Genomic DNA, 13,748 nt, shown 5'->3' with positions numbered 1-13,748 from the left:
TGAGTGCAGGCAGCCATCGAGGTGGTGTATGTAGAGGCACCGGCTGGTAATGTCACCAGTCAGATGTCAGCTGATGGACTTAGCGTAGCCCAGTCAGCACCTGGAAGGGCATCCTCTAATTAAGAGTGCGTCGGGTCGCGTGTCCTATCAGACAGGGACAGGGCGTGCGGCACATGCACACGTGCCCTTTGTTTCGAAGACATGCAGAAAAGTACAAGCTAAAGATGTGAGCACATAGATACAAAGTCACACCACTCTGGTGACCTTTTGGTTTGCCGCTAAAATTAGAGCAAAATTTCCATTCAAATTCATGTTACAGTGAGCAATGAATAATTTATCAGCTTAATCCACCAGCCAAGTTTTTTTTTCCTCATAAGTCACAAATGTCTCCAAAATACCAAGATTAAGTTCACCAAAAATGAGCACTTTTCGTTTACTCACTGTTTTATTAACATTTTTCATAAAGGATGATCCCAAGTGTCTTATCTTGATCTTTCAAATTACCTTTTGTCATCAACACATTTTAAGCATAAATTTCTCTCATAAAGCTACCATGGAATTCTTACCCTGCTGAAAATACCAGCTTAGACCAGAATGACTTTCAGTGCTAGCCCAGCCAAATTTTTGCCGGTCTTTTCAAAAAGCTTTTCCACATTAACGGTTGGCCAAACAGCTGCCATCTCTCTCTCTCTCACTGTCTCTATTCTCTATCTCTCTCTCTTTCTATGACTGGAGTGTCAGTGTCCCTGGTCAGTGTTACATCAACACCGGGGCTATCTCTGCTCTCGCTGTTAAGACTGTCATCTGCCGTTGCCATCACCTGGTCTCAGTTTGTTTCCTCCTCCTCCTGTCTTCCTCTCAGTGGGCTGATTCGTTTCTCTGCTGGGCGCTTGTCCAGTACCCTGTCACCTCTCACTCTGTTGTGGCTGCCCACTCTTGGACCACTTCATTAGCTTTCCACCTCTGTCATGCAGCTCAGCTCCCAGCTTTGACAATTGGTCACCGCTCCAGCCGAGGATGGCTTAACGTGTCAGGTTAAGGGGGCAACAAGAGCCAACAGTCTGTTACGGCAGGCTTTGATACACGAAGCAGCAAGGGTGCAGCTACACAACGCTGGATGCTGGGTGAAACAGGGGTCACTTACAAGAGGAATCGCTGCAAGGTGAATGTGGGAAATGGCTGGCAAAACTACATATGTGCATCTGAATTCCCATACTGTATGTACTGAATTCAAAGAACTTCTCAACCGTTAATAAAGTACGTTCTTTAGGTATGTAGGTGTGTAGTATAAACACAGTTTTAATGCTTTGTGGACACCAAATTTACATAAATGTAGCATGATTTCTTCAGTCGTTTGTGATTACTGGATAAAAATTGAGTTTTTGATGAATAAAAACCATTTTGATTTTGACTTGATTCGTTAATGTATAACTCAAGACTGATTCAATAAAAATAATTCAAAAGAATGATTTGCTCACAAACGTGACGTTGTTAAAGTTTGCAAGCAACTTTAACTCTAAAATATACATTTAAGAACAGAGCATAACTAGAATATTGTAAATTCAATATAGAAATTGCAATAACTTTTTTCATTTTCATTAGGCTACTTCCATCAAGGCTTGGAAAACGTAATGTTAAAATCCCCTGATATTGCCAGGTTTTCCACAGGAACCCTGTATAAAAAAAATCCTGAACATACTACACACGCTTTGTCCTGTGGCAGTGGCACGCATGTTCTTGGACCTATGACATACTAACAACAATCTGAAAATCATTTTCACAGGTGTTGTTAAACAAGTACAATTTAACCATGAAGAACAACTTTCTTGGTACCTATAGCACTTAAACTTAAACAGACCAGCCTGACTTGCGGTTCTCTCCCTCTTTTTGGATTCAATGCACTGAATCTAAACTCCTCAACTAAGATGACATTATGGGATAACAAAGTGTGCAGTGGTCGCAGATGCAGCAGGTCATCCAGGTTTTGTTCCCCTACTGTTTAATGAATACTTATTCAGACACAATAGTCATTTGACACATTGCTTTTTGTATACTGTACAGTAGGGAATTGTGTATATTCAGACACAGGGCACGTGGAAATCCACTGCTGGGACTACAAGGAGCAAATTAAACTAGTGCAAACTAAAACAATGGGAATGGAGAGCACCTTTTTGTTCTTGGATTCCACAATTTGAACACCTCCCAGAATTTCAGTGGCCAATTATTCGCCTATGACCAGAGTCACACCCAGTGTCACTTTGTCACAGAGGAAGAGACAATGTGTGAACTGTCATTATTGAATTAAGTCCAGCAAGCATGTGTGGAGCCTTGCATTTCAAAGCGTTTCTCCAGGCTTTCATCTCCAAATTAAAATGTGTATCGTGGCTGGATGGCTGACAGTTGTGTCAGCGTGGAGGGAAATCAAAGCGGATTGGTCTAAAACTCAGAGTAGAGCCAGGCAGTCCAAAGAAATGATAGGCCAATTATGTCAGAGGTCAGTGAGAGTTCACCCCACGTGTGTGAGCATGTGTGTGTTTCACTGAGGGAACTCTAAATGCATTAGTCTGCTGTTTTTCACTTCATTCTTCTTCCTCTTCCTTTATTCTCTAATTACTTTCCCTTTGTTTCTATCACTGTCTCACTCTCCCTCATGTAACAAAAGAGGGTGTATGGCAACAGTAGATATTAAGCAATTGCAAACAACCCTCAAGATACTGCTTAAGACATTTTAAAAATGTGCACAAACACTGTGCCACCTTCACTGGTGGAAACCAAGTGCTTACATTAACAATATATTACTGTTATGAAATTTAAAGGAATAGTTCACCTAAAAAATTTAATTATGTAATTAAACAGTCCCTCATGTTGTTCCAAAACACATGTACTATAATTCTTTCCATGTAACACAAATATTTTCCATGGAATAAATATTCACCAGCCTGTCATGCTCCAAAAAGACTTCTGAAGCCATACAATAGGTTTGTATGAGAGAAAGATTATCAGTAAAATACTCACAAAGCTTCTGTACACCTTTAGAAGACAGGAACATAATATAGGAGAGACATGGACTACTTTTACAGTGCATTTTTGGTGTTTTTTATTTATTTATTTTTTTTGGAGCTTGTCAAAATATAAATGGTACTCCTTGTCAAAAAGGTTGCCGACCCCTGGCCTATATGCATTGTGAAGTACAGCTTCTACACTTTAAACTGACACCCCTTTTTTGAGTTGGCCAAACTAGTTATTCGTTTATTTACATGTATAATAAATAATATGTACTTAAATCTCAACGCAAATCGCAAAATGCACATAATTATTTCTCATCCAGATAAATGATCAAAATGTAAATAATAATTGTTACTCACATACCTTTCTCTATAAGAAAACATCACAAATAAATAAGCCTTTAAAACCAGTGGGTGACATTCTTGCTGATCAGGTGCAGAACAAGCAATATAACTAGGGCTAAGCGATACGCAAGAAATATGTTCACAATATATATATATCTTTTTTAAATATTGCGATATCTGATTACATCGTCAACCACACTGCCGAGGATGAATTTTATATTTTTGCATTATTGATTTTGCTCTCAAAATAAATTAATTTATTGCCCTCATGCAAGTATCCATCTACAACAACAGGTGGAAAATTACTTATACAAATTAAGATCTAAAGAAAATTATATATGTAAACATTGTATTTTTATCCTTTGTAAACTTGCAGAGTAGGGCTCAAAATGCATGTTAACCTCAAACTGTTCTGTGGAAATAAAGCAATCTTAACTCCAAGCACCTCCTGAGAATGTCTTAGGTCATTTGCAGTATTCTCATAGATGGTACTTTTCTTGCAAACAGAAATAGAGAAGGAGTGAGAACTCTTTACATTCACGTGTTCCACGAGCCATGCTTGCACTGCTCACCTCTGAACAAACCGTTTATCAGACACGTGCATCAACGGATTTCTGTCATCTGTTTTTAAAAAATGTAATAAAATGTTTGTCATCAAGTCTTCTTGTAATGTGTCACTCTGAGACATCTTGCAGGTCACCCATGACAGTGGCGGAGAGATGAGAAAAATTACCCATCAGTGCGCATGAAATAGACAACCCACATTTGGCAGGTCATGACTCGCTGCTAGGTGCCAATTTTAAACCCTGTGCTACTATTTAATATTTTTGCCGACTTCCCAGCTCCTTGGTTTGTAATTTCCCGATATTGTTAAACATCATCTGTTGATGAGCGCTGATATCAGTATCGGGATAATCGTCAGATATCATTGATATCCAATTTAACTGTTCTATCACCCAGTCCTAAATAGCCCAGAAAAAATATATACAAGTGAATATTTATTTTTAAATAATTTTTTGTCATAATTATTACAATCATATTTGAACTTTTTTAAAAATAAAAAAAATGATTAATTAATATTATCTCATGAAATTATACTGTATATACTATATAATAATGATAGGAGCTGTCAATGTTTGAAATAACATGTACAACTTACAAGTAATTACATTGAGTTTACATACATTTGGTGCTACTTTCGACACAGAAGTATAAACCAGCCCTTTAGTGTCTTGAAGTGTCTTGTCTCTGACTAAATTTAACACTGCAAATATCTCTGCTGTCTCTCAACTATAGACTGAGATTGTTAAAGTAGTATATCTAATCCTTTGGGACCTAAACTCGCTTGTTTGGGAGTCTAGGAAAATGGTACCATGGGCGACAAGGTGGTAGGAATGCATCGAGCATGGGCTCTGCACGTTCCACAAGGATGGAGATGGAGTTAACTAAGCTGGAATAGTCCCCGTGCGTCCAGGCAAGAGGTCACGCGATGGAGCTGAGGCCGCTAATCATTTCCAATTATGGATGCCTTTTTAATTATGAATTATGCATACATTTTTAATTAATCTAATGTTCCGAAGGTTTTCTTTTTTTTTCATGCCGAGATCTCAATCTAATTACTCTGCATTAAGCGTAGGAGCACTGACCCTGTTTCCGACCTCCTGGCCGACCCCTGGTCAGCCATCTCGCATCAATCTTGCTGCTGTCTCAAAATGACCTATTTTTTCCACCACAACATGTGTGAATGGTCTAAAGTTGGGTTTTGTTTTCCAAGTGCCATGGTATATTTTGTACTTGATCAGCCAAATTTCACTCTTAAACAGCTTTTTAACTGATTCTATTAATTTATGCATTCATATCGTCTGCAGAGTTGTTTCCTTTCTGGAAACATATTAAGCATAATCTGGACCATATTATTCTGTTTTTGATATTACATATAATTAAACATATTATATACATTACTGTTTGTTCGTGAAATATTTAACAGTAGAGCATAACAAGAAAAATGTATCACTAAAACATTACACTAAGTAACATGAACAAACAATGAACAATATATTTTTTACTGCATTCGTTAATATTAGCTAATGTTAGTTAATAAAAATACAATTGTTCAGTGTTAGTTCAAAGTGCATAACAAATGTTAACAAATAACATTTTTGATTTAAAAAATGAATATGTTAGTTCATGTCAGCTAATTTTGTTAACTAATGTTAACAAATGGAACCTTATTGTAAAGTGTTACCAATGTATATTGTCTACAGAAAATGCAATGGCTTTTCCATGACTTTGTAAGATTTTCTTCATTTCATTGACTTTTCCAGGCCTGGAAATCACAATTTTAAACTTCCATGATTAGGATAGCTGATGTCCTCAACAAGAACAGTAATAAATCACATCCTACCTGTGTTCCCTTTTTATGTCATCCTTAATTATGTAGGTCTATTTTTAAACTACAGAATGAAATGAACTGAACTAAAAAAACAAGGTGTGACAGGATTAGGTAGCACGACTGTATAGCACATCTATTTTAAACAGGCTCTCCATGTTAGAGCTATAACTGAGGTTAAGTATTAATCATGCAGAGACACAGTCTTGCAGGATCTTGGCTTTGGAACCCCATTTAGCAAACTCAAATTCTACTGCCTCTGCCAATCTCTAATTATAGAATTCAGCCATCCTAGTAATTACAATAATTATAAATGGATGAATTATGCTGGTTTACACAATCCTGCATCTCAAGCCTGTTTTTTTAGCAAAAACTGTGGCTTAGCCTTTAGCTGAGATCTTACCTGAGAGCTTCATAAGGAGGTCTGTAGCCGTCTTGGTGGTGATGTCTGGGCTGAAGAGTGAGGCAGTTGTAGGTCCAGGGCCAGGCGGACTGGATTTGAGCCCAGACAGGTCCAGAGAACTGCTGCTGCTGCTGGGTCGCTCTCTACAGAGGGCAAAGGGGGACATCACAGACACATCCCTCTCCTGGGGTTCCTCCTTGATCTGGATGTGATTTAAGGGTTCTCCAGGGGAGGCCAGCAAACAACCATCCGGGTGGCTGAAAGTGGGAGACGTGGAAGCGTCTGTGTTCATGGCCTGATCGCCAGCGACTCCACCGTCCCCCATGAGCAGTCCCTCGCCCTCCTCTGTGTCTGTCTCTGTGAGGTCGGGACGGGGAAAGTGCTGATGGCAACGCATGTGGAGCTTGAGGCTAAAGTGGCGGGAGGATGTGAAGGGACAGAGCTCACACTGGAAGGTCTCGCCTCTGTCTTGGTGCTGATGGACCTGAGAACAGGAGAGGGGTTAGATAATGCACATCAAAGATGAATACTCATACTCTCTATTAATCAAATTAATCAAAGTGACTGGTTGGATCAGTCATATACATTTTGCATCATTCATATTCTCTACATCAGTGACTACATTTACATGGACACCATAAAGGCGTTTATTGCGAGAAAGCAGCATAAGGCTTTACTCCTGTACACTTGCGGCTTAGTTAGTAAGCAGCTTTCAAACAGCAACGTAATTTCCCCCGCGAAGCTGAAGTAAATAACAAACATGGGATCCAAAGATGACTGTTGCTGTGTTTGTTTCCTTAACTATCTATCTCTACCTGTAGCAGAATTGCACTGCAATAGTGGGGCTTCACTCTTACATAAAACTCTGGAGGTTCCCCAATGTACAAATGCATTAACGTGAACGTGAGGGACAGTCAATATTTTACATTGAGTGTATAAATGGGTATATTGTATGTGATTTTCCCACTGTAATCCCATAAAAGTTCCATTCTTTCTGCTGTGTTGACTTGGGCTCCATACTATGATGTTTGTTATCCAGTCTGTTCATGCACACGAGCACTCACCGAGTAAGCAGGTTTGGACCACATAAGCCATGTTCTCCGGGTGGAAAAACTTTAAATGGCATAAGGAAGTCTGTGTTCTCGTTTACATGACATTTCAGAATGCTGCTTTCTGCAAAAACCCTGGACTAAACTGTTATCTTAAGTGCATGTAAATGTGGTCAGTGGTTCTCAACTGGCTCTCAAATTGCTTATTGTACTTAAGTAAATAAAAATGTCCTTAAAATCAAACTTTGAAATGTATTAATATTACTATGAACAGCAAAGGGCCAACAATATGTAAAATGATTAACATGACATGAAATGGCAATTTTGGTTTCTAAATGTCTCTTGAATTTCAGTGGTTTCATACTCTCTGCAGCCAATAATTCACAAAAAGTGGTCAGCACAAACCATATTTATCCTTGCTGTGAGTGAACAAATATTTAATCTAGTATTGATTGTATGTTTTGTTTTTACCTTGTGCAGATTTGTTCATGGACATTAAGGATGAAAGCATGCCCTGGCTATCTTCTTCTAAGTGAATTGAATTGGAGTTTGGAAGCACTGCTTTCGATGTCAATAACAAAAGACATTGGAAGCATTTTCTCCTCAATTCTAAAAAGTTATTACATTAAAAAGTTATTAATTTTATTACATTGTTTTTTCCTGCTGCCCATGACCCATCAGATCCACCCGTGACCCACCAGAACCACTGATCTACATATTGATGTTATGATATTTTGTCATGATTTATGGAATAAGTATTTGCATTCTCAGTGACTGAAGTCACCTTCATGTGGGACTTGAGATTGTCTTTACGAGCACATCGAAAGGGACAGAGGGGACACTGGTGGCTTTTCAAGCCTGTGTGGATCACCATATGTCTTTTCCAGTAGCTCTTTCTCTTGATGACCAGACCACATACAGGACACTGAAAGGGTTTTCCTCCATCCTCAGGTGAACCTGAAAGAAACCAGCAAATTGTTTATTTCTATATTTTGTATTATTGCAGGAAATGCAGTTTAACACTAAGCCTTTGGTGAAGAATTAATGCTAAATATTTCAAACCACCATATTAAGATTTACTTCATACTTGTTATGCATATTATAAGGTTATTTGGTACTTTAAAATGTGTGAAGTTTTCTATTATATGCACAAAGGCTGTGAACAAAATAAGCTTTTTAATAATGCTTATTTATATCAGTTTAATTTCATTATTTTATTTTATTTTTGTATAAATCGCAAACAAATCTTAAATTAAAAGTTACATCAATATAAACCAGGCCAAAATTATTTATTTCAACAGAACTATTAGCTAGGCAAATATGCCACAATATTAGATATTGATAATATTGAGGTATTGATAATTTAATGAAGTTTGATAATATTGGATATGACAAATAGGCTAAGCAGCAATTTACATTTTTATCTATTTGTGTGACTGAGATTAAAATTGTGAGGAATGATTACACCGAAAGACGCATCTCAACAAGGAAGCCAAACACAAGGATGTTTTTAGTAAGCCGATTATTGTTGTTGGCTCCATATCCGGTGTCCATTAGGGCTTAATTGGTCTTATTAGAAGCTGGCATGATTGCATTAAAAATTCTACGAGGGCCTGTCAGGATGGCTTCATAAGTATTCCAGTCGTGTTCCTCGAAAAACATCTGGTAATCAGTGTTTGGTGAAATTACCTTGCTCAGGCATTCATTGACCTGGGGTGTAAAACTTCGAGACTGCCTATTTGCAACAATAAACCACCATCTGTGGCTCAACCTCTCCTGGCGAGGAGATCACGGTGGAAACAGCTCGAGAGGTAAAATGACTGAAGGTCTTTGGTATCAAGGGAAAGAAATAGGAGCCATCACCAGGTTTCAATTTTTTTTTTTGCTCTTTGGAATTGTTCTAATAATGAACAGATACTCTGAATGTGTCTGTCTCTCAGATATTGCAGTGAGGAAACTAGGCCTAGGTGACACTCAATAATGATTTTAATTCTGGAGTTCTTATTTGGCATTTAAGCTTCACACTTCCTAACATGCTCTATCATAGTCACTTACAATCTATTCTACACTACTCTCTTTTAAAATATAGTTCAATTATAAATATGATAGAACTCTGTGTGTCCGCAGCCCTGTTTTCTATGGTTCAAATTCCACTTTATGTTTAAGCTTGCTTTAAGATTATTTTAATAAAATCTTTTCAAATGATTACCTTAGTACTTCAGAAGAAGCACCTCAAACCCTCAATAATTGATCATAACAATTGATTAAACAAACAAAAAAATATACTATTTTCGATAACATATTTACCTTTTATTAACTTTTTTTTAATGAAAACTTTCTGAATATAAATTTTTTTAACAACACGTTGTCATGAACAACCACTCAGTAATTAAACTGCTTTGGCTTTGACAAGCCATAAGTAGACCTACAGCCTTAAGCCTTCAGTAAAAAAATGTTTAATTGTATTTTGTTAGATATTGTATTCTCCCTGCGATGGACTGGCGACCTGTCCAGGGTGTCCCCCGCCTTTCGCCCAATGTTAGCTGGGATAGGCTCCAGCCCCCCGCGACCCTGTACACAGGATAAGCGGTTGACGATGGATGGATGGATGGATGGATTGTATTCTCAGTTCAATTCAACCGTTTCAGTTAGTGAGTGAGCTATCAGACAGGTTTCAAACTTACAACTCATTAGCTAGGACTAATTTGAGTCTTTTCGACTCGATTCATTAAAAAACATTGGCTCGAAACAGTAATTAATTTACAAATTGGACAACACTGGTCATTCAATATGTTGATGTTGTGTTCGAAGAGAGAGGACAATAGAAAGGTGTGTTGTCATTTTGTAAAATGGATTTAACCATATCATTATGATTTCATGAAATTCAGTCAATCCTGATCGAGTGTAAACCACAGAACTTCAAGAATTTGCAAACAATCAGCCATTATCTTAGACATAGTACCCAAAGCTTGTGCTGAATGGAAACTCTCTAAATTTTGGGGGAATCTGCTGAGAAGGTATCCGATGGTTTATGCTATAGGGAGCGCAAACACTGCCTGCATCCGATTGGCAGGCTCCACATCCGCGGGAGATGAGTTGGGTCTGGGAACATGCTGCCAACTCCAGCAAACCCATACTGTGCTAACAAACCTTTCCCAAATTCTGCAGCCAACCTCTCGCAGACGAAGCATGACATTGTGGCACTACTAAATCACTACACAACACATTCTAATGTAGTGCAATAATCAAAGTCTTTTACCAAGACTGTTTAAAACTATAAAGATATTATTTAGATGTACAGACAAGTGCAGAGGTGATTCCTTCAAGTCAATGATGGTCAGATTCAAATTAGTATAGCATAAACAATTTGTAATTATTGCAAAATATTCAATATCATGAATATGCAATATCATGCATTTTTTTAGCATTTAATGACTTTACTCTGTCAGTATAAATCTGTTTATATGGATATCCGTTTAAACAATTAAGTGTCTAAAAATATATCTAGAACATCATAGAAAATTGTTATGTGCATTGTGAAAGCTTAATTAATTGACCATGTGATTGATTGTCTCAATGAGTGAGACAGATATTAATTTACTTGTATGCATATATTGGTCCTTTCCCACCGCAGGTACTAAACCCTATTTTAGATACCTTTCCGTGGAACTAGTGCATTTTGTTGTTTTCACAACTGAGGAACTATAGTTCCTCAAAGCCATTTTAGGGGACATTCTAGCTCCTACTACGGGATAGGTACTTTGGGGTGTATAGGGACTGTGGGAAGAGGTGTAGCCTGCGATTGGTCAAAAACATATGATGCACAAAACATTGAAAAAGGAGAGGAGTACAAAACAAACGTTTGTAAACAAACTAGCTGCTAGCCTGCTACTCAGAGGACAGAGAATCACCCGTTTCACATAAGTTTGACTTATTGGGAGACACACTTTGAGTTTTCATCACATCTGTACTGTTTGCACTGTGTGACTAAAATAAAGTGATTTCTGGATTTCTAAATAAACTTTTTCCTGGGATGACTGATATAAATAAAGAGATGTTTATCAAGAGCTTTTATACACTAAAACATCATTAAATCTAGTTTACATGAGGGAAGAATTGCATGCCTGTACTGCATAGTTAACTTGCATCATGATGTATTTTGAGTGAGTATATCAGTAAAGTAATTTATGTTGAGTCATAAAAGCTTTTATTGTAACATATTGTGTTGATAAATACTGTAGGTTTGTAGTCCATATTCAATACATTGTCCACTAGGGCTGAAACAATCAGTTTCGCAGAGACATCTTTCGTGGATGTATCATGTCCTCATTACGAGGCAATGACCATGGCAAGGTTGCGGCTCAAGATCCCGCACCTCGTCTGCTCGTCGCCAAGGGCGTCCCCCTGCGGCGGCTGCACCGGCTCCGCCCTGGCCCGCCCCTGCGGCCATGCCCAGGGCGTAGAGCCCCCTGCAGGAAGCAGACGCCACCCATCTCACAGCCAGCCGCTAGGAAGAAGACTTCAAAGCGCCCCTGAGACGGGTAACCCAGGGACGCAAGAAGTCACTGCCTCGGAGCTGGTAAGCAGACCATTCCATCCCCGGTGGAGGGCCGGGAGGAGAATCTTTTGTTCCCTTTTCCTTTTGTTTCGCTGCACGCTCCAGTAGTACCCAAACATTCAACAAAAGAGCAGTTTCCTCAGTCCCTGGGTCACATAACCGGTGAGTTCGGCCATCCACGCACCAAGCTATGGCACAGATGTACTCAAACCTGGACAGTTTCGACAGACCGCGGGGACGAAACACCTCTTCACCCCTCCTCGACCAACCTGCCGGTGAGCACACGGAGTCAGGTAAGTGCTTTGATGTCTCTCGACTCAGCACTGCGACGAAATTGTTCCCCTGGTCACCCTTGCCCGGAGTGGCTCACGCTTTCCAACCTGTCGCAATGGCTGATCCGGACTGTCCAACTCGGCTACGCAATTCAGTTCACCAGGTGCCCGCCCAGGTTTGCCACCATCCACTTCACCACGGTGAAGGGGAGAATGCCACCACCTTGCGCGTGGAAATCGCCACCCTTCTACGGAAGCAGGCGATTGAGCCTGTCCCTCCAGCCGGAATGGAGAGCGGGTTCTACAGCCCCTACTTCATTGTACTGAAAAAAGACGGTGGGTTGCAGCCAATCTTGGACTTGCGAGTTCTGAACCGGGCCTTTCACAGACTCCCGTTCAAGATGCTGATGCTAAGGCGCATTCTAGCGAGCGTCCGGCGTATTGTTTCGTTTGGTAGACCTGAGGGACGCATACTTCCACATCTCAATTCTACCTCGACACAGACCCTTCCTGTGGTTTAAATTTGAGGATCAGGGGTACCAGAACAAAGTCCTCCATTTCAGCCTGTCCTTGTCCTCTCGTGTCTTCACGAAGGTCACAGCGGCTGCCCTTGACCCGTAAAGGGAAGTGGGCATCCGCATTCTCAACTACCTCAAAGACTGGCTAATCCTAGCTCACTCTCGGGACATGTTGTGTGCACATGTGGATAATGGCATCCCGGTCGGTTAGCGAATTCTCTCTTTTTCTGGGGAGTAAAAGAAAAAAAGAGGGAAAAGAGGCACGACTTGGACTTGCCTGTCCCTATCCTTTTGTGTAGTCGACTCGTGCCCAAAAGGCTGTTCGACAATCACAATAGCGTCAGGCGAGGTTACGGGCCGGCCCGCTGCGCTAGCTATGTGGCACACAGCAGTCTGCCCTTCTCGCACCGCTGATCCAAGTAACCCAGTTCAGCTAGTTGTGCCGTTTTTGTAGGGGACCCTAGTGTCACTACATCGACACAACTTTGAGTGAGTGACAGATAGGGAACATCCTGGTTACTTTCGTAACCTCCGTTTCCTGATGGAGGGAATGAAACGTTGTGTCCCTCCTGTCACAATGCTGAACTACCCGCTGAAATGGGGGTAGTTCAGCATTGTGACATGCAAATGCTGAACTACCCCTGAACTACACTGGCGAGTGGCATGCAAATGCCACTCGCCAATTCCCATTGGCCTTTATCAAAGATCAGAGGTGTCTCGGGCTCTCAAGAGTGACCCCTAGTGTTGATGTAGTGACCATCAGGGAATGGAGGTTACGAAAGTAACTAGGACGCTCACAATCCAGCTGTACTCCAAACTTTCCAAACAGCTTCAGGTGATGTAGATTGCAAAGTATGAGGAAATGATACAAAAATACAAAATAAGTAAATAGAGAAGCACTCTCGTTGTTAAATAATGTGAAGCTGGAGCTGTTGTTCCGCTTAAGCAAAGCCTGCTGTCACGGTCTCGGTGAGACCGCTAGTTTGTTCCAGTTCGTGTTTACATTTTTCCTCTGATGATACAGGTGCAGCTGGCTCGTGTAATCACCGTTGCCATGGGAACCTTGAGTGTTGCCATGAGAATGCTGATCGCTCCAGCTTTCAAAGAGCAGCACCTGATCGCTATTAGTTCCCTTTCCTATATTTACCTCACTCTGTTTTGTGTTTGTTGTTTGAATATTGTTGAGTGTTGTTCCTTACCACTCTCTCT

The 13,748-nt window shown here is 40.1% G+C and overlaps 1 protein-coding gene across 1 annotated transcript in view; it reads right to left on the bottom strand.

Annotated features, from left to right (window-relative positions):
- The window catches only part of LOC127651293 (zinc finger protein 827-like), a 140,036-nt gene that overhangs the window by 84,401 nt on the left and 41,887 nt on the right, over nucleotides 1-13,748 (bottom strand). Inside the window, exons 3-4 of the mRNA XM_052137072.1 lie at nucleotides 7,976-8,148; nucleotides 6,143-6,626 (exon numbers count right to left, since the gene is read on the bottom strand). Coding sequence (XP_051993032.1) covers nucleotides 6,143-6,626; nucleotides 7,976-8,148 — 657 coding nt within the window. The remainder of the gene's footprint in view (nucleotides 1-6,142; nucleotides 6,627-7,975; nucleotides 8,149-13,748) is intronic.

The sequence above is a fragment of the Xyrauchen texanus genome, chromosome 11 (assembly GCF_025860055.1).
Source record: "Xyrauchen texanus isolate HMW12.3.18 chromosome 11, RBS_HiC_50CHRs, whole genome shotgun sequence".
Lineage (NCBI taxonomy): Eukaryota > Metazoa > Chordata > Actinopteri > Cypriniformes > Catostomidae > Xyrauchen > Xyrauchen texanus.
Note: the sequence above shows the minus strand (reverse complement) of the source record. Positions and strands in the feature narration are given on the sequence as shown.